At 41.8% G+C, this 22,376-nt stretch overlaps 1 protein-coding gene across 2 annotated transcripts in view; it reads left to right on the forward strand.

The window, feature by feature from the left end:
- The window catches only part of LOC102497482 (catenin delta-2), a 445,613-nt gene that overhangs the window by 182,799 nt on the left and 240,438 nt on the right, over window positions 1-22,376 (forward strand). For both annotated transcript variants that reach the window (XM_014585846.1, XM_014585847.1), the window contains exon 5: window positions 18,669-18,882. In XM_014585846.1, coding sequence (XP_014441332.1) covers window positions 18,669-18,882 — 214 coding nt within the window. The remainder of the gene's footprint in view (window positions 1-18,668; window positions 18,883-22,376) is intronic.

The following is a 22,376-nucleotide window of genomic DNA, read 5'->3' on the forward strand; positions in this document are numbered from 1 at the left end:
GACCAGCGTCATTGTGTTCACAGCTGTATACTATTCTAAAATACCTTCTTTGGCACCATGAGTCTTTATTCTCAAGTACGGATTTGCTTGGTATATGACAGTCTTCTAAAGGGTGGGCTGTGCAGGTAGGCTTACCGTGGAATTTCAAGTCCGTGGTGAAACTGCATTCAATCTAAAGATAAGAAGGGGACCAGCAAGTGGCATGGTGGTTAAGTTGCTGGGTTCCCACGTGGTTGCCTGCAGTTCAAGTCCTGGACTCAATGGCTTGAAAGTCACTCCTGGCGTATGTGTGTACGTGCCCAAAATCCTGAGAGGAGAATAGAGCAGAAGGGATTGTGGCATGGCCATCTCCCCAGGGGGTGACTTCTCATTTTCTATTTTTCTCTGTCTCTCTGGTGAGCACACATGCCCTATAGCAAAAACCTCTCAAAAAAAAAAAAATTAAGTGTCTGCTGTGCACGAGGCATCCTCCTTGGCCCTGGGGATTCCACTTTGAGCAAACCTGGCAGGGTCCTGCTCCTGTGGCACTGTCATCCCTCTGGGTTGGGGTGGAAGCAGGAAATCTACCCATTCGTTCATGAAGTAACTAATTTACACACGGTCAGGTGGCAAGGGGTGCTAGGACGGAATCTGGAGCAGGGGAGGTGAGGACGAGTAGAGGGAATGGCGTGCAGGGGTGTGCCTTTCTTGATGACTGACCCGGGTAAGTGCACCCTTGTCTGGCAGAAGAGAAACCACTCTGCAGACTCTGGACGAACATTCAGGCCTGCCCAGGAACCTCCAGACACCCAGCCATTGAAGGCAGAAGTGAGGGAGAGGAAGCGATGAGAAAAGGAGGCCGAGAGAACGGTCAGGTCGTGCGGGAACAAAGCCCGAGGTTATTGATCTTCTCAATGTGCTTGGAATCCACAGACAATTTCCAGGAGGAATCAACATTATTACAATTCTTTTTAATAATCCTGACTTCAGTATGTGTAGAATTGAAAAACAAAACAAAAAATCCTTCCCTCGGCCTGCGTCCTTGTTAATCCTCAGTGCTGACAGCCTACTAGAAACTGACGGTATAACCATTGCATTCCTTCCAGTCTGTAAACAAAAACAAAAGCAAAAACCCCCACATACCTCATTTGAAAAATCTGAAAGAATTAAAACTGCAAACTGGACCATTGATAACCAGTACTCCTTTAAATGCTTAATTAGAAAATAAGTAACTAGGAGAGCAAATAAGAAAACTTGCCTTCTTTAAAACCTGACACTCCATACGTTAAAGGTTTTTTAAAAAGAGGCTGTTGACAAGCTGTACTGAGGGCAGGAACTGAAAAGAGAGTAAAATCAGGACATTTCATTTTTTACAATTGGGGTTGGAGCCCCTTAACCTGGTATGCTTTAGATCTGAGCATTTTTTTAAAGAATTATTTTATTTAACTTTATTTCTATTTCTTAATTTGACCAGAGAGGGACAGAGAGAGAGAGAGAGAAAGTGAGAAAAGCTGCCAGGTCCGGGACTTGAACCATGGTGGACCATGTGGGAGTCCAGCACCCTTAACCACCATGCCGCCTGCTGGCCCCATAGATCTGAGAATTTTTTAACTGAAATTACTAAAGAAGTAGTAGTCTTAATCTCTGTAGCTATTTTGTTTTTTAGAAGGTAAATTCCTACAGGCAGGTCTTTCGAAACCCTGAGTGATAGAATATAAGAAAAAGGAAAATTAATGCTACACATTTTAAAATGGAATAAAATAATTTTAAAAACTGAGTGAATTCCATTTTGGTGAGGGAAGAATGAGGAAGCCTTTCTGAATTGTTTTGTCTTTTATTAGGTCTTCGGGAAAGTCATGATGTATTTTTCTAGGTTTTTCTATGCCAGACTGAGTCATGACTTTGCCAATGACCCAACAGATAGGTATAAATAGATAAATAGATTATAGAAAGAAACACTATTTCATGAAATACGGGTATACCATTAAACACTGTATATGTGGATATATGAAATTATAGACAGGAGCCTAATTAAGTACTATCAACTTTAAAATGACCAGAAGAGTTGTGATGCCACTGTAGTCTCTGCGGGTGATTCAGCCCGTGCCGTGCCTGGGCTGGAGTCTCCTCTTCCGGTAGGGAAGGTGCATAGGTTGGAATGCACTGCATTGTACTAGATGGGATTTCCTAGTACATAATTCTTAAAATTTTTCAAAGGTCACGGATGCACCAAACCAGTGTATTTTCTTATTCTACGAAGCTCCAAGTGTCCTATAAGTGTTCTGGACAAAATGAAGAACGAATAGTATTCAGTCAGCTGAGCAGGCCCCTGAAAATGGGTATTTCAAGACACCATGTGCAGAAGGGTTTCCCTGGAACAGCTCTCTGTGCTGAGTAGAAGCGTGTGAGAAGACAAGGCTGACGTGCTCCAGTTCGTAGAGCTGGTCACAGTGATTGCATCTGGCAGTCCTCTGCAGGGGCTCCAGCGAGTTCTGAGTGCGGGATTGAGGGTTCGGAGGGAGAATGGTCAGCCTCTGGGGTCCCGTGCCGCCTCTAGCCTCTGACTCTGCAGCAGACCTAATGGGAGAATCACAAGATAGGCTTCAGCATCAGCTTCCTCGAGAGCACAGGGCTATCAGAATAAGAATGTCAAAAACACTGTTTCTTCTTCTTCTTGCTAGGCACGCTTATGGGCCTGGCAGTTCTCAAGCTTGTGGACCTAGGAATTGAACCATGGTCAACAGTGTGGAATCTGGTTCCCTTAACCACTGGGCCGTGGAGCTGGCTCTTCTCAGCTGTAATTTTGCATGACCCCATAATGCCTTCTTTTAAATCTCTCAAATCCATTCTCTTGTCTCCATCACCACAACTTTCCACATCATTTTTCTGCTTAGAAACCATGTGTGGGTCCCTATAACCTATCACTTCAAATATTGCCTTGTCCACATGGTTATCATTGCAGCCCCAGTCTGGTCGATTCTTAGTGTCCCCAACACTCCCCACCCCCACCCCGTCTCTGGCAATCAGAGACCCTTCTCCACACCATCCTTCTACTCTAGGTCTGTCTTCACAACCAGCCCTCATCTATGTGGGCTGCAGGAATCGGAGGTTGCCAGCCAAGGAGCTCCTACAAAGATGCAAGTCCCCTCATTTATTTGCTTTTCTTTAAAATTCCCTATGATTTTATACAGACAGTTCACAACGTAACCAGAGTTCAGGATGCCATTTTCTTTTCATGGACAATGGCTTCTTTGACTTAAAAGAATAAGGATTATATTCTGTTTTCTACTTTCAGTGCAGTATTCAGCCAATTATCTGAGCCGTTTAACACTTCATTATAACATAGACCATGTTAGATGACTTTGTCCACACACAAGCTAATGTAACTTTCTGAGTCCACTGAAGTAGACTCGGCTCAGCTGTGATGTTTGGTAAGTTAGGTGTATGACATGCAATTTTGGACTTAGAATCTTTTTAACCTACAATGGTTTTATCAGGACGTAACCCCAACATAAGTCAAGGAGTGTCTATATTCTATTTCATAAAATGTCCATGTTTGATTATTAAGAGAAAAATAAGATATCCCCCAACCTTTGACTAAATTAAGAACCGAGAAACTCTGTCACCATCTACCTACTGATGCCCTCCTTTCCCCGAGCCTTACCACGTGTATACCCTACTTTCATTAGCACCCCAAGCATTTTTGAGATTCATCATGTACTGCCTTGTATACGTCACAAGTTTACAAACTACTAAGAAGTCAGTTTAGCTGTTATTTCTTCTAGAAATAATTGCCCACCCATTTCCTGAGGAGGATGGTTTTCTGACTTATTTGTGGTCACACGGCCACAGTTCCTGAGGCTGTCTCCTTCACTAAACCACGGGATCCTCAAGGAACATGACCCGTTGCAGAATGTTGGGTCATCAGGAAAGGTATGACATATTTTTCTATGCAAAGATGTGTCCTAACTTCCCCAATGACCCAATAAATACCCATTGAGCGGCACAGAACTGGAACTCCTTTCTCGACCAGAGTTTCACACTAGCTCTTACTATGACCAAAGGAAACATATCTTCAGAAGATGTTGGCCAGTTCATGTCCTACAATAGAAAGTAAACTATAACATATATATATATACACACACACACATATATATATATACATATATATATATATGTATATATATAATACAAGAAATTATTTTCCACCATTTAATTCATATAACAAAGCAAATTTTATATTCTGGACAATTTCTTAAAGCTTACTGGATGTCTTTCTTGAGGTGATTTAAATTTTAAAAACTGAGATATTTTTAATTTAAAAATAAATGCATAAGAATGTTTTCATTGAGTATCTCTCATAATTCCTTTTGGTGGAATATATTACTTTAATACTCATCATTTGTTAAAACCATAGGCTATCTAAACACAAAACAACTTCTCTGTAATTTCAGTGACTATAGTTAGCATAATTTTATATTTTAGAGAGATGTTATTTTTCCATTTTGCAGAAAGAAAAGAATAGCAATTTTTAAAATGTGTGCTTTTGCAATGCCTAGAAAATAGAAATTTAAATAAGGGCTGTGCCTTTCATAAATACTTTGCCATCTGTCAATCAGCCCCAAACCACGGCTGTGATGATTATCAACATGCTTGTTTTATTAAAAGCAAAAGACCAAAGTCATAGTCACTTGTGATTCCTTTGTTAACATAAGGCAGATGTAGCATTTAATCATTTTGAGTCCTGTGCTCCCATCAATTAGGCTGGAAGCTTCTGTGTTCCCTTCACCTGGACAAGGACATCCGTGTGGTCAGCCCTGCGGTCAGCCCTCCACAGGACAGGAGCCCGGGTGGTCAGCCCTGCGGTCAGCCCTCACAGGACAGGAGCCCGGGTGGTCAGCCCTCACAGGACCCGAGCCAGGACAGGAGCCCGGGTGGTCAGCCCTGCGGTCAGCCCTCACAGGACAGGAGCCCGGGTGGTCAGCCCTGAGGTCAGCCCTCACAGGACAGGAGCCCGGGTGGTCAGTCTGCGGTCAGCCCTCACAGGGAACATTGAGCTGTCCTTAAACGTGTGCACTACGTCAGTGCTAGTCCCTGTCTTCTCTAGAGTAAAGCCAATGCCCTCACCTACAGCACCTCACAGCCCCCCACCCGTCCCCTCCCTTCTCAGCTTTGTCTTCTATTCCTTCTTACTGAAATATTCTTACTTTTTATTTCTTGCTTAAAATTCTAGTGAAGGTTAGAATCATTTTGTTATGTTTCCAAAAAAAACTGTTGAATTTTGATTGAAATGACTTGAAACTGTGAGTAAATTTCGAAGAATTAATAGCCTTGTCAGGGTCTGTTCTTTCCATTCATCAACAAGGCATTTCATTAGATTTATTAATGTTTTTGTTTATATTGTTCAGCAAAGTGTTCTCATTTTATTCATGTATTTCTGTACCTCTTTGGTTAAAGAGTTTATTCAAAGACTCAACCTCAACAGGAATCAGAAAAATGCAAATTAAAACTAATGAGAGATATTGTTTTGCATCTATTCAATTGATTAAGTTAAAAGAAGAATTTTAACCAGACCAGCAGGTGGCAGTGTGGTTAAGGCACTGGACTCACACATGGCCGACTATAGCTCAAGTCCTGGACCTGGCAGCTTGAAAATCATGTTGAGTGCAAGTGCCTGCATGCCCAAAAACCCAGGAAGGGAATGCAGAAGGGATTGTGGCATGGCCATCATCCCCTGGGGGAGGGGAATGATTTCTCACTTTCCCTTTTGCTGTCTCTCTCTGTCTCACCTAGTGAGCGTATGTGCCCTATAGCAAAAACCTTAAAAAAGAAAGGAAAAAGAAGAAGAATTGAACTGTGCCAGATCTCTGCAAGGGGACTCTTATTTCCAGTAGAATATTTATTAGTACAACCTTTTGGGCTACATCATGTAGTTGAATGCTTAGAAAATCAAGAGTCATCCCACAGAAAATCTTTGCTGTGCACACAGCTGTACCCAGCACTGTGGCTAATAATATACATAAAACTTTGGAAACAAATACCTGCCCACGTGAGAAATAAATTTCTGTCAGCCTGAGACTGGATAAAGTTGTGTGGATAAAGTTTGCTTGGTGGTTGAATAAGTATAATTTATATATTGATTTAGATAAAGTCACAAAAAATGTTGTATGATAAAGCAAGTGAAAAACATCTGCATCACATGATATCACTCCCACAGTTTTAAAAACATGCAAAACCATTCTACGCACTCCGTGTGCTCGGAGCCACACAGAGAAGTAAGGCACTGTGGCATGGGGGCTGCGAGGGTAGACCTGGCCTGAGTCTTGGCTCTGCCACCTGCCACGACGTGACAGCAATCACAGCATCTCCGCCTCCTTTCCTCATCTCTAAAGTAAGGATGTGAACTTCATGTTTATCGTCTTCCCAGCCCCCGATTTTCCCAGTTTGCCCTCCCTCCCTAAGTTTGTTTAAAATGTATGTGGGAATCGGTCTTTGTCCTTATGACTTCTGGCTTTTGTATCAACCTTAGATTGTCCTGGGTATAAACAGATATCCATTGGTACGTTTCCCTAGTGCTTTTGTGTTTCCTGTGTGACATTTAATTTCTAATCCATCTGGAATTTACTTTGCGTAGTTATGGAGGAGCCAGATGTCGTCTCCCCGCACACGGGGAGCTTGTTTCACTAATCCCAGGTGTTAAACCCGCCTGCTTCACAACGGCATCCACAAGTCTGCTAATACCGTGGATCTTTTCTGAGTTCTTTCCCCTGTTCTGTTGTCGTGCGTTGATTCTTGGATCATTGTATTTTTCTGTTTATTGATGCTTTTTATAGTGCTCATCCTTATATAATTCTTAATTTCTCCTGTGATATATTTTTCTCTACGTTCATTATTCTAGATGAACTTTAGAGTTGTTATATTCAAACACAACCTTGACGTATATTAGGTTTTGAATTGTAGCTGCTTCAGTTTCTGAGTTAATCTAGGAACGATAATAGTAAAGAGGTTTTGAATTGTAGCTGCTTCAGTTTCTGAATTAATATAAGAACTATAATAGTAAAAGAATAAAGAAAATAGTAAAAGAATAAAGAAAAGTGGGATTCCATTCACAATTTTAAAAAATCATTATTTATTAAAATTTTTATTGATTTAAAAAAAAATTATGATAGGGCACATGCTCTCACCAGAGAGAGACAGAGAGAGAGATTCAAAGGGAACAAGCAGTCCAGCAGGTCTAGGACTCAAACTGTGGTTGACCATGGGACAGTCCAGCTCCTCAACCAGCATACCACCTGCTGGCCCCATTCCATCCACATTTATTCACATCTGCTCTTGTGTTTCTCGGCAACTGTATGTGCTTTCACAACTCAGAGGCTCTCCAATATATATATATATATATATTTATAAACTAAACGTTTGGAGAGAATCTTTACTACTGTTTAGTACAATACCAACTCTTGGATTGTCGAGAGAGACAGAGAGAGTGAGATGGACTCGATGCCACAATCCTCCAGCCTCCACAGGTTTTTGCCATAGGGTGGGCGCCACCACGCCCTGGATTGTCTGAAAAGTTTTAACACGGGAACCAGCAGTTAGCGTAATGGCTATGTCGCTGGACTCCCACATAGTCGACAGGGGTTCACGTCCCGGACCCGGTGGCTTAAAACTCACGCTGGGTGCGTGTGCGTGTGTGCCCAAGATCCAGAGAGGAGAATGGAGGAGAAGGGATTGCGGCGTGACCATCCCCCCTGGGGGGTGATTTCTCGCTTTCTGTCTCTATGTCTCTCTCTGTCTGTCTGGCGAGTACACGCGCCCTATAGCGAAAACCTCTCTAAAAAAAAAAAAGTTTTAACACATTTCTGCATAGAAAGACACATCATGACTTTTCCAACAACCCAATACTTCTCTTAGGTTCATTCCAAAATGTTCATTTTGCTACATGTTCATGCAACCGCTTCTCCTGGTCTCAGTAGCCTTCAGCGCTGGCTGACAGGGCCTGTTTGATGGGATAGAGACTGATCTTGAACTCTACTCTGGATGACAGATGGTCTAGGAGTGACAAGGGCATTTAGATTGAATACTTACCCGGAAAGAATAAGGAAAGTAACACAGCAGCAGAGTATCCACAGATGGTCTAGGAGTGACAAGGGCATTTAGACTGAATACTTACACGGAAAGAATAAGGAAAGTAACACAGCAACAGAGTATCCGTCGACTCCCTTTCCTCCCCTTATGGGCCCCAGGAGGTTGTCTTATTTGCCTTTGCAAATCATGGACCCCGGGGAAATTGACATCTAAGTAGAATGGTCTAAATTATTTACGTAGTTACTATTTGAATTGTTTGCTACTATTTACTAACCTATTTATCAGAAGCTACTTTGTTAATAAAATTTAAAAATAGCCCTCCTCTCTATTGGACTAATAATATTTTATATTTCAGAAAAGTTTGTCCACTTTTTCCAAGAGCTAGTATTATGTGAAAATCATGTTTTTAGATGACTCCTTCTGCCTTATTTTTGTCAATTAAGTTATCACAACAAGGGAAAAACAAAACAAAATTGTACTCCTTTTTAACAAAAGATTAATTAATGTGCTTGCTTTGTAAATGCATCTAGCAAAATGCGTCATCAGTGCAGTACTGATGCAGCATGCTCTGCAATTCTTTTTACACATCGAATACAATCCACGCAGTTCATTCTAGAACAGATATATCTCCTATGTAATCGCAGTCATTACACACCAGATGTATTCGTGATCTGTCAGCTGATACACAGTTTGCACACTTACTCCAATTTATGAAGCCGTAACTCTTGAGTTGTATTCCTTTCACGAGGTAGCATATGTCATGTCAGCACGTTATGAAATAATTCAAATATCGACCAGATAATAGATCAATTAAGAATGTCCTTTAATAAATTGATGCAGTGGGATGTCCCTCGTTAGATAATGTTTACAGAGGACTTTATTGAACGGTTCACATTCACAATCTCTCTTAATCCTGAAAACAACCCCATGAGGATCATATTTCATTCAGATTTTCTAGACACTTCAGTTACCTGCCTGAGGGGACGCAAGTTGAAGAGGGGCTTTGATTTAACCCAGTGTCCCAGCTCCAAGGCCAGAGCCCTAGTCACTACAAAGTGCCTCATATCTAAAATACAATTTTTTAAAAAGAGTGATTTATCTTCCATTCAGTAAGTTCCCCTGTTGAAAAGCAGGTCATTTGAGACAACTGGAGAGAGAGAGAGAAACAATTTCCCAAAATTCTCAAAAACAGTTTCTACTATAAAGTTAAATTTCTACCAACAATCTAAATAAGATTTTCGTCTTTGTACTCCAATACTGCTAAGAGACAACTGAGTTTATTGAAATTCTGGAAGTTTAACTGGCTGTAGAGTCAATGCAAGGGATAGAATTTAGTGAGGTCAAATATATGTTATACAAATTTGTTTATTAAAGTTGAAAAGCGGGCAGCAGTGGCATGGTGATTGAGATGGGGGGATCTCACATGGATGCCTGTGTGTGCGCCCAAATCTCAAGAGAATGGAGAAGGGACCTCAGGTGGCCCTCCCCTAGAGGGGTGATTTCTCTCCCTCCCTCCCCCCAGCAAGTGCACCAATCCAAACGAAAACAAACAAGCAAAAGCTGAAAGGGAGATTCTGTAACCTCTGCTTAGGCCTCTGTTTTTTAGATCCACAAACTGTCTTCTGGTAGTTTTTTTGTTTGTTTTCTTTTTAAGAATTAATTTTATTTAACTTGTTTATTTATTTTTAATTTGACCAGGGAGGGGCAGAGAGAGAGAGAGAGAAACCAAGCTGTCAGATCTGGTACTTGAATCAACCAGCCATGTGAGAGTCCAGCGCCCTTAACTACTATGCCACCTGCTGGCCCCTTCTAGTAGGATTTTAAGCTGAGAAAAATTATTAAAATTTTTAATATTAATAAAGAATATTTAACAACTAGACTTTTTTAATTTTTTGAATCAAAACTAGTTTGAGAAGTATTAGTTAATTAGACATTTTCTTAATCACAGTAGTTCTTTTTAGGGACCAGTGGATGGTGAAATGGTTATGCTGCTGAACTCCCAGGTAGTCTACCACGGTTCGAGTCCCAGACCCAGTGGCTTCAAACTGACAACAGGCATTTGTGTGTGCATGCCCCAAACCCTGAGAACAGAATGGAGGAGAAGGGATTGTGGTGTGGCCATCTTCCTTGGGGGATGACTTTTCACTTTCTGTCTTTCTGTCTCTCTCTGTCTCTCTGGCAAGCACATGTGCCCCATAGCAAAAATGTGTCTTTAAAAAAAATAACAAAACAAAACAAAACACTTCTTTTTAATCAGTTCTTTCTATATACCAGCTCCCAGATATTGTGACTTTGAATTAGTACATATTATCAATAGCATATAAGAGGGGACTTCAAAAAGTTAGTGGGAAAATGGAATCAAAATACAAGTGTATTTTAGTGCAAAAGAACATTAAAATCCATGCACAACTTTTTCATTGTACACATTTTTCATGTATTTTTGAAGACTTTATGCGTGTGTGCATACGTACGTGTGTGTGTGCAGTACATAGATAGATACAAAATTCAACGATTTCTCCTTCTCTTTGAAAGCCATCTTCTGTCCTGGAAATTCAGTGTTTCCTTGAACACGTGACTTTATTTTGTATTCTTCACTCTTGGTCACAGAGAGTATGGCTATTGTTGTTACTTGAATTCAGGCCACACCAGTTTATCGCTACACTTTCTGTCCCGAAGTATACAAGCGTTGCAACTGGGCCCTGCAGGCAAGGAGACTGGCTTTTGGAATCATTTATAATATCCATCAGCCAGCTACTGGTTGGCTGTGTGGAAACTGTTGTCAGCCGTCCCACCCAAACATTGCTGCCTATTTTGCAGCATGTGGTTCAGCCCGCTTCTGCTGTTCTCTCTGATTCATTGGCTGCCTAACATTCAGCCCCTCCTTCATCTCCTCCATGTTCGGCTCTGATTCATTGGCTGCCTAACATTCAGCCCGTCCTTCATCTCCACCATGTTCCTGTTAACCAGAGTGATTCCAACTTCTGTTTCGTGTCCCGCCTTGGCAGGCACACCAAAACCCCCAAGGCCTACTAGGACAAATGTAGAGCAAAGTTCAAGACCATAAGAGGAGTTGATCTCGGGACCAAGTCTGATTCATTGGCTGCCTAACATTCAGCCCGTCCTTCATCTCCACCATGTTCCTGTTAACCAGAGTGATTCCAACTTCTGTTTCGTGTCCCGCCTTGGCAGGCACACCAAAACCCCCAAGGCCTACTAGGACAAATGTAGAGCAAAGTTCAAGACCATAAGAGGAGTTGATCTCGGGACCAGGAGATGGCATGGTGATTAAGGGCACTGAACTCCCACATGGCCAACCGCGGTTCGAGTCTCCAACCAGGTGGCTTGCTTTCTTACTTTCTTTCTCTCTCTCTCTATCTCTCTCTCCCCCCACCCCCCGGTCAAACTAAAAGAGAAAAAAAAAAGTAAATAAAGTTAAATAAAATAATCCTTTAAAAAAAAAATGAGGAGTTAATCACAGTACATTGGCCAAACATGTGTGGTGTGATCAGTTTGGAAATAATGCCTCCAGTGCCCTTTACTCCATCTCAGAATAGTTTCCTGATAGCTGATATGATGTTTTGGCTTTTGGTTTTAATATGTTTATTAGAAATGTACAGGGACAAGGCTAGCAGGTGATGTGGAGGGTAAGGCACTGGATCCCATATGGCCAACTTTGTGGCTCAAGTCCTGGCCCAAAGGCTTAAAAATCACACCAGGCATGTGCGCATGCATGTCCAAAATACTGAGAAGAGAATGGAGGAGAAGGATTTGCAGTGTGTTCACCCTCCTCGGAGGGTCATTTCTCACGTTCTCTGTCTGTCTGTGGCAAGCACACGTGCCCTATAGCAAAAACTACTATATATATAGACAAATTCTTCACTTAAATACACCTGGCAAATAGATCGGTCGGTTGGTCTGTCGTTTTTAGTGATAGCTTTGTGCACTGTTGTTTACATGTACTTTGAGCCTCAGGTCCAGCCTAGTTTCTTACAACATGAACCCAGAAGCCCAAAGGTATATCCATTTTGCTTAAAATGAAATATCAATAGATCCCTGAAGGGTATAGAAAAAGAAACCCAGGGCCCAGCCGTTTTGAAGGACTTATTTCATCAGCCAATAGATTGCCAAAAGGTGGCCACTCCAGCCACTCTGTCTTCTCCCTCCAGATCTGCATCCTCTCCCCTCACATGCAAAACAGGGAAACAGTATTTTTTATTGCCCCCATGCCTCATAGACCATGCCCTCAGGGTCTTGCTTTTCTCAGTAGTTATTTTACTTTTTTAAAAGAATTATAGAATTATTTATTCTATTTGATTTTATTTATTTATATATTTTTTAATTTGAGAGGTTTTAATATGACACAGGAGAGAAAGCCGCCAGGTCTGGGACTCGAACTGTAGTCGGCCATGTGAGAGTCCAGCACCCCCAACCACCACACCATCTGCTGGCCCCAAGTAGTTAATTTTCTAAATGAAGGCAGATACCTCCTGAGAAGACTTCTGTTGCTAGTTACTAATTTTTTGACCTGTTAGACATCATCCTGATTATTACCACTTTATGAAAACTGTCATAAATATACCCACACTGCTGTTATTGGCTATGCTATAAATTATTCATTGATGTTGGTATCAATTTAATGATAATAGCTAATTTACTGGTAAGTATATTTTATTCTTGATAAATGTATATTATGTTAATAGAAATAACTATTAAGTGATGATGCTTTATTGCTTTTTTTTTTTTTTTTTTTTGCAACAGGTGATGTTGCATTACTTGCACTTTTTTGGTATTTGACTTAAGTACCCATCCATTTGTTTTCTGATTTAGAAGGCTTAGCTATCTTTTGCCTTGTAAGGGAAGGGCAAGGGAGAAACCCTCTGCATCCTATTCTTCAATGACTTGTAGATAGATACTCTCAGTTCTGGAGTTTAAATTCCAAAAGCATTTTATAGTGGACTGCATGGCAAAGGCCTGGAAGCTGTGTTCATTCTCCCCTGGTGCAAACTGGGTGGACTTCACTGACTCTGAGCATACACATTCCAGCCTTCTTTCTCACGAAACTATGTCAGGTTCAAGCATTCCTTCTCCAGGAAAAGACAAAGGCATGCCAGTGGTTGGGTCCTGGGACCCCACTGAGCGTGCAACATGCGTGCCTGTGAGCTGAGCTAGCTGGGTTTCTAAGGGTGGATCGTGGCATGAAGAACTGTTAGAGGTGTTGGCCTCTGTTTCTCTCTCTATGTGTCTCTGACCCTCTCTTCTCTCTTCCTCTCTCTCTTTCTCCTAGAAGAAATAAATAAATAAACTGAAAGGAAAAAAATTCCCTCTCTGTAAGAAACCTAGCAGGCCAGGAAAGAAGGCACGGTTTCGCATTGTTGGATTGGTTAACTCATTTTTATTTCCTGTGAGTGGGCTCATCAGCCTCCATCCTTCTTATTCCTGTGGAATATTCTATCACTTTAGCAGAAAAATAAATGTGAGCTATTGACACAGACCAGTGGATGCAAGTCGGCCATCTCTCAGTGAAACGTTAAATGACCCAAGCTAAGACTATGCAGGTTATGTATGAGGCCCTTTGAAGTCCTTGTCCAGTTTTGTTAGGGTCAAGAAAGCAGCGAGTACCAGACTTGTTCATTCTCCATCCAGGCAAAGCGTTGTTTTCTAACATGCATTTCTACACTATGGCTTTTATTCAGTCATTTGTATTAATGTAAATAAATGTGAGCCGTGCAGACAGTAGCTTGGTTTTGCTTGTTTGTTTGTTTGTTTGTTTGTTTAAGTTTATGTATTTCTTTCCTGAGTGAGAGAGACAACGTCTCCAACAGGATTGCGATGCCCCAGTCCAGGCCAACTTCAGCAGCCCTGGATTACCCACAAGCTCACATCACACCTGGTGGGTTCCGGGAGGTCCCCAAGTGCGTACCTGGATCCTTCCCATGTGGGTCAGGCAGGCAGTCTTAGAAGAAAACACACCAATAAGATACAAATAGCCACCCCTCAGGATGGTCAAAATGGAAACAGTGTCAATATTCGACGTTGGTGAGGATATAGAGCAACAGGAACTCTCATGCACTGCCGCTGGGAGTATGGAATGTTTCAGTACTTTGGAAGACAATTTGGTCATTTCTTATAAAATTAAACATACTGTTATATGCTACCGCAATTGCATTCCTCGATATAATATTTACCTAAAGGACTTGAAAGCTTATGTTCATACAAAAACCTTTCCAGAGATGATTATGGCATCTTTATACATATTTGCCAAAATTTGAACATGACCAAGATGGTATGTGGTATATGCAAAAAGTGGAAAATCATTTAGCACTTTAAAGAAATGAGATATTAAACCATAAAAAGACATGGAGGAACCTTAAGTATATATTATTGAGAGAAAAAAAGTCAATCTGAAAAGCCCACTTACTATATGATTCCAAGTATTTTAGTCTAGAAAAGGTAAAACCGTGAAGATAGTAGGTGGCAGGGGTTGGGGAGGAGGAGTCCAGGCAGAACATGGAGGATTTTTAGGGCAGTGAAGCTGTTCATGTGACACTTTCATGGTGGATACAGACCGCGATCCATTCATCAAGACCCATAGAATGTGTACCACCAGGAGTGAACCCCATTGGAACTCTGCACGGCTGAGCCCTGTAGGCTGTGGGTGGTAATGATGCGGTGGTGCAGTTTATCCACTGGAACCAACTCTGCCCCATTTTGCTGCGAACCTATAACTGCTCTGAAAAATAAGGTCTATTGAAAACCAGTTAAAAGGGAGAGGGGAAGAAAACCTGTGACAACAACTGCACAGTGCTTCTACTCTTTTAATAAATATTTGTTTACTTACTACCCTGTGACAGTCATGCTTCTAGTGCATTTACGTTCTATTATGTACACATAATATATATGCGTCTGTATTCGCCAGCATTTTATTGACTCTGTTTTAGTAGAGAGGGTAAGTGTAGATGCGAGAGACTGTAAGGGAAGGGAATGGGTTGTAGAAGGTGGGTGGAAGGGGCCAAAACAGGAGAAATATTTAACAAACAAAAGAATGTAGTTAAGTTATCTGTTGAATAAAAAAAAGTTCTGTAATTTTTGCTTCATACAAACTTAAAATATATTAAACTTAGACTCTTTCAAGATGTGACTTTCAAAGAATTCTGTATGAAGATGGCTAAGGAGGGAAGGTGACAGGGTGTGAACAAGACCTAGGCCCCATTGGCTGGAAGTGGGTGATAAATTGGAAACTGCATGCTCGACATTTAGGGGGAGAGGAAATAAAGATGTCATCTCAGAGGAGATGTTTTCTTCTGAGTTTTTCAAAGGGCTGTACTCTCCTGTACTTCGGTAAGGTTTAAAACAGGTTTCTTTGGAGGCTTCAGAGGGTTTGGGGTTGGGTACGGAAAGAACTGGAAGGTTCTGGTGCAGGACAGTGGGAAGAAGGGAGGTTGGGGCAGAACAGTGCAGAGGAGGGGTGGCCATCACAGGGGCTGGAGGATTCCCTCTGTCCTGTCGGGAAAAGAGGAGAAGGAAGAACCCAGGACCTGGCCAGCCGGTTGCCCACATGTGGGTATTTAAATATCAACTGATGTTTGCTTTCAAAGACCTGACATGGAACTCACATTCTTAGATAAAATCTGACCTCAAGAAAACATAGTTTTTAATGCAGATGATCTGGTGACCTCGAGAGGAAGAGCAACTGTCTTATTGTGTCTGTAAATAAATTAACAGAGAACGTAGAGCTCATTATAAATCTGAGCATGTGGCATCAATTAGGGTCAGACTGAAAACACTGTGTTCTCATTATACCATTAAGAATTCATACTGCACTCATTTTGAATTCATTTTCTGTTAATGTATTGAAATAATATTTTAATAACTTAATTCATTAAGTTGTATAAATGAGAAAAATAATATCGTAACCTAGGAATATTAATTCAAATATCTGTTATAGCTAAAATATATACATTTAAATAAAATGGACAGGTAGATTCATAATAGATTTCCAATACCGTTTCATTGTAAGGTATAACTGGCCGGGCGTGGTGGCGCCGGCCCTATGGCATAACTGATATGTTTACTGTAAGACTAGTTGTGTTATCTTTCTTTGTAATGGCTTCACCATTGTTCAAAAAGTTAATGTAGAAAATTTTGAAGTAAAGCATGTATGTTCAAATACACACTTAGGGAAAAGCGACATTCATGGTTTAACCTTTTTGTACAAGCAGAACATCCCTCTGAAGTGTTACGATAGAGTAGAACATCAGCAAGCTTTCTTGCTCCTTCTCCCTTTGGTTAAAAGGAGTGGAGACTATATAGGAGGGGGTGGTTAGATAAGGGTAGGAGGGAGGGGATAGAAAAATAGAAATTAACAGACACAGGAATAGAAAGTTACTATGTAGGAAAATATCCTTAACTTCCTGGACAGGCAGTGCATTTATGCTGTGGGAACCCATACTGATGGATAATGATTAAATTTAAAAAGGACCTGCAAGACCCCCTCGTCCTTTAAGCCACTTTCCCAAGTTGCACTCGCCCCCTGCTGGTGTGCAGATGCACAGGGAGGTCACTCAGCGCTGTTCTGGGGTCCCGCTGTCTTCCTCCCTGGCCCATCTCCCACTGCAGGTGTGATACACAGAACTACATTCCTGTCCTCCAGATGAGGGACTTACAGCCTTGAACTCTGTGAGGATCTGTTTTCTGCTCTCACTTTGTGGGTGAATGAAAATCATTTCAGTAGCATCTCTGAAAGGTCAGCGGTCCACCAGCGACTGTGTAGCTGCCCTGGGTTTGTTCATGAGCTGGTGCAAGAGGAGCTGCCGGGGGCCCTGCATGCATTCTTGGCTGTTCCCCTTAAAGAGGGACATTACTTCATTTTGAACAGCACTATTTTAACAAATCGGAGAAACTATTTTAGCAAATAATATGTTAACCTCTCCCTGTCATTCAACAGATATTGGGCCATCAGAAAATTCGTGACACATTTTTTCTATGTTTTTCTTTTCAAAATGCATCATGACTTTTCCGATGACCCAACATCTCGTGGGTATCTGCTGTGTGTCTGATACTGCACCTGGACTAGGGATAGGGCTGTATCAGTGGACAAAGCACAGATGCCAGCCCTCCCTGACGTACTGCGTTCTAATAGGAGACAGACAGTGAGAGTGGACCTATGAAGGAAGGTCGGACGTGGCTAGCGCTGTGAAGAATTCCGTAACAGGTGAAGGTAAACGCATGCTGAATTGCAGCTTGCGCCAGCGGAGTGAGCGTCATTCCGTAGACAAAGTGGCACTTGAGCACCATCGAAAAGCTCAGGCCGTCAGTCACACGCCCTGCCACATCTGTGCCATGAATGAATTTTCTGGAATAATAACATTAAGTAGGAAAGGTGCTGATCTTTCGATTCTTCAGGAATACTAAAGTTTCAAAAAACGAAAAAGAAAAAGATGTTATGGAAGGAGTCATGTTATTTTCTATACAAATGCAGAGGTGTCCAGATGCAGCTACAGTGATGAAAACCCCATGAGATAGTCTGTACAGTAACTAACCATTTTATTTGTTTCCACTTTAAATTTTAAAGCCAGTTTCCAAAGTGAAGGGCAGCAAGGAGAACACTCATCTTTAAAGATATTGCAATGATTTTGTTTTTGCATTTACTAATGGGGAGAGGGATCTAAAGAACACTGAAATGGGACGTGCTGGTGGTGGTGTTGTACATCAAGTACCTGAGTTAAGCACAGCATGCCTTGGCCTAACATAGTCTCTCTCTCTGGGATGACACTGTTATTTTCCCAGACCTCTGGAGAGTAAGCTCCTGTGTCAGTTCCTCCAGTTTCTCATTTAGTTCATGGTCCCTTTAAAATGTTGGGGGCATTTTCCTAGGAAGCATAATATTAACATTTTGTACATCGATCCTGCAGCCCTTTAAGACAGTGGTTAAATTTAGTATGTCTAAGGAATGAGGATCATTCTAATGCCTTTTGCTCCTCCGTCTGCGTCGTGCCTTGAGTATGTGGCTTACTTTTATAGAGAGAAATATCAAAGACACCTATTATAAAGTTAAAATCACATTTCCAAATTTCTTAAGCTTGAAAGAAATACATTTGAACTTTTATTGGGAGGATAGTAAAGGCAGGGCAGGCAATAAAATTCATGGAGAACACTCACTCGTTTTCTTTTTCTTTTTTATTCCTTAATTCAGTTCAGTGCAATTAATTGTAGCAGACACTTCATATGAAAACCATCTTATTTTTTTGCCTAAGATACGGAAACTATATGGGAAGCTGAAATGGTGTCCTTTGCTCTTTCAGATACGGAGACAGGGAGGCATCCAGCTCCTGGTGGACCTGCTGGACACCTATTATAAAGTTAAAATCACATTTCCAAATTTCTTAAGCTTGAAAGAAATACATTTGAACTTTTATTGGGAGGATAGTAAAGGCAGGGCAGGCAATAAAATTCATGGAGAACACTCACTCGTTTTCTTTTTTATTCCTTAATTCAGTTCAGTGCAATTAATTGTAGCAGACACTTCATATGAAAAGCATCTTATTTTTTTGCCTAAGATACGGAAACTATATGGGAAGCTGAAATGGTGTCCTTTGCTCTTTCAGATACGGAGACAGGGAGGCATCCAGCTCCTGGTGGACCTGCTGGACCATCGGATGACCGAAGTGCACCGTAGTGCCTGTGGAGCCCTGCGGAACTTGGTGTATGGGAAGGCCAATGACGATAACAAAATTGCCCTGAAAAACTGCGGCGGCATCCCCGCGCTGGTGAGGCTGCTCCGCAAGACCACCGACCTGGAGATCCGGGAGCTGGTCACAGGTTAGAATCATTACAAAATGATTGCATTTGATGTCAAACTCAATTTCCCTTGATCCAGCGTGGTAGCAAATGTGCTAAGCAGATAGTGTCCCCTGGGGCCTCCCGGGGATGCTAATAACACGGCCAGTCTCAGTTTGTATTTTCGAATGAGCAAACGAGTGATTAAATTGCACCGAACATACACGTGGATGGATCATATTAAACAAGAAGAATCCAGTAAATGTGACCTTACTTAAACTGTATGATCATATTGCAGTCTTTGTCAGCTAATAGAGCAATTGTTGCGTCATCACTAACTGATAACAGACCAAGGCAAGTGAGTTATGGATAAGAAGGTGTATAGTATGGTTTATAGTGTGGTTAACAGAGAGCGTGTCATACTTAGCAGTTAATGTCTTAAATAAAACACGTATACCTAGTAACAGTCCCACGGTTGTGTTAGTATAATTAAGGAATGTTTTAAAGTAAACATGATAGAAAGTCTTTCCATGATCTTGGGAGTTTGGGGTTTTGTGAAGTGGAGATCATTGTAGTGCTTACTTCAGAGAGTCCTCAGGGGTTAATGAATGAGTCACGTAAAGCATTTAGCCGGTGCCTTTCCTGGAATATTTGTGGACACAGGAAACATTGGCCGTGAGCTGTCATCCTTCACTTTTAAAATGCAGTTTTACTTACTGGAGTGCTAGTGGCTAATGACATTGGTGGCCTCAATCACAGATTTTACATTAGCCTCATGCTTACTCTTCTTGATTATGCTCACTGCTCTTCTAGGTGGTATTGGGTTTGGGTTCATCAAAGTATCCCTAAAAGCAAGTATTTGGCAAACGGATTGCAAAGTTGACTCTCCAGAAAGATCTTTTAATTATCTGTGAGTCTACTGACCTTCTATCTCATCTCAGAAACTCCCTTGTAGCTATCCTGATGAACTCAGTGCAAATTTGTTTATTTAAGAAAATAAAGTTACTCAAGCTGGAGAGTCATAACGTTTTTTCGATTTTGAGTGGAACTCCTGACATCAATGTGTTTTCTTAAGTTTTTACTCTTCGGGGTTATTGTCACATTTCTTTCTCACTCTTAGCTAACTTAAAACTAGACACAGATTGTTTTCCCTCTGTTTCTTCTTTCTGTAAGGAGGGAATTGTCTTGGGAGAGTAAAGAATGGCTAAGGGTTGGAGTGTTATTAAAGTAATGTTTCATGCTAAACTAACATGGCTTGACACAACTCAGATCAGGTAAACTTATTCACATATCATGTATCTAGGACTGTTTGGGGTGAGTTATATCATTGAACATATTTCCTGCAACTCTGGTTATGGATGAATACCTGACCTTATTGTCCTGGCTCTTGTTTAAGTTGAAAATGCCTGCAAGAGACAGAACACAGTGAGCGTGACAAAAACAGGGTGCTCCTGTGCATTCACACCTTGCCACTGGGTCTGTGAAGCCAACAGAACCGCAGACCAATGCAGCACCACTGTGAGCACCACGGGCCGCCATGGCATGATTTGAAGACTTGCACTTGGCTAAACTTTGCATTAGCTCTAACACAAAACCCTTGCCTAAAAGCATGCTCTGTCCTGGTTTCTGTCATTTCCAAGGAAATGCAGCCACGTGCAAGAGTTAAGGTGATTAATGACTTGAAACACAAGGAACCACATGGCCTGGTCACATGGCCTCACCCACAGCAGCATGCCCTGAGAGTTGTTGCTATCTGATGTGGCTGTAAGGAACTGATGGACATGACTCCATTGCCTTCAGCCCTGCTTCTCACAGATCCTGGGTGTCCACACCTCCCGCCACTATGTGCATCTAGGTGACATCAAAAAATGTCTATGTGAGTCCCATTTGGAAACATCAATGACAAATAACCTCTTCAAAATGTCAACAAGTTTCCTTTCCTTGCAAAACTTGGGCTGTGGGAAGGATGCTAGTAATCAGTGTATAGAGAGGGTACCTTCACTTCTTTTGAGAAGAATGAAGGTTTGCACCCACAGTCATGTCACGTCCCATTGTTTCCCCATCGGCATGTGCTGGTGGTCAAGACTCCCCCTCTCCCCTTCTAGGAGAAATGCTGTTTCCTAAGTCTTACTATTGGTTGGTTGAAGTTTAGACATGAATTCTACCTTTCTCAAAGAAACCTGTATCGAGGGACCAGTAGTTAGCGTAATGGCTGTGTCGCTGGACTCCCATGTAGTCGACCGCGGTTTGAGTCCCAGATCCGGTGGCTTAAACTCATGTGGGGCGCGTGTGCATGCGTGCCCAAGATCCCCAGAGGAGAATGGAGGGGAAGGAATTGTGGCATGGTCATTCCCCCGGGGGCGATTGAAGACTGCTTTAGTGCATCAAAGTACAGGAGGAGGGTGGGTGAAACAGGGACAAGAAAACAGCTTCAAGAGGGGAGGAGGAGGGACAGCAGATGATGTAGAGGTTAAGGCACTGGATCCCACATGGCTGGTTGCACAGTTCAAGTCCCAGACCAGTAGCTTGAAAATCACCCCAGGAACCCGTGCACATGTATCCAAAGTCCTAAGAGGAAATGAAGGAGAAGAGATTGTGGCATGGCCATCCTTGCTGGGGCATGAACTCTCATCTCTCTTTTTCTATCTCTGTCTCTCTCTGGTGAGCACACAGTCCCCATAGGAAAGAAAGGAAGAAAGGAAAGAAAGGAAAGAGAAAGAAAGAAAGAAAGAAAGAAAGAAAGAAAGAAAGAAAGAAAGAAAGAAAGAAAGAAAGAAAGAAAGAAAGAAGAGAGAAAGGAACACATATTGAAACATTTTGACAGGCTGAAATTCAAGGTTTCTGGAGTTGCTATCTCGGATACTGTTGAAGAAAATGAAACACCTTGGCCAAGCTACCATTCTAGGGAAGGAAATGGGAGGAGAGCATGTATGAGAACATTCTCAGATTAAATAAATTGCTACTGGGAGTAAGTATGTAATAACAAAGCCTTCTCAATTTACCATATTTCCAGAAATCTGGGGGCCTCTGGGACCTTGCAAGACTTAGCTGACCTCTGTTTGATATCACATCATTGATAAAAATCTAGCCAAAGCCCACTACACTGCCTGAAGCAAGCATAAACTCAGGAAAAATGGCTTCACCTCACAGAGCCTTTGAGAGTTATTCTCACCTTCAGCAACAGCCCACAGTCATCTGCCAGTGAGCGAGGAAAGTGTGGAGTCTGTTGGCTTCTGTAGAGCTTTGCAAATCCAGCATTTCAGTACAACTAACCCAGTTAAATGTCAAGGTCATAACCTCCTCCATTTCTCTTTTGTTTTATTCTCTTTCTGTTCCTCTTCCTCCAAGACTCTTGTCTCTGCCCAAATCTAATGAACTCTAGTACAGTTGAGCCTTCCTGCATGAGTTCGGGCTCTTCATTCATTCCTTAATCATCTGCTTCTCAAACACCTTTGGGCCTCTGCAGGTGCCTAGTGCTACAGGCAGTGTGGACATATTTAGCTGACTCACACCAACTCAGCAAGTGGATGCTCTAA

Source organism: Tupaia chinensis, unplaced genomic scaffold (assembly GCF_000334495.1).
Source record: "Tupaia chinensis unplaced genomic scaffold, TupChi_1.0 Scaffold000096_1, whole genome shotgun sequence".
NCBI classification, from domain to species: domain Eukaryota; kingdom Metazoa; phylum Chordata; class Mammalia; order Scandentia; family Tupaiidae; genus Tupaia; species Tupaia belangeri.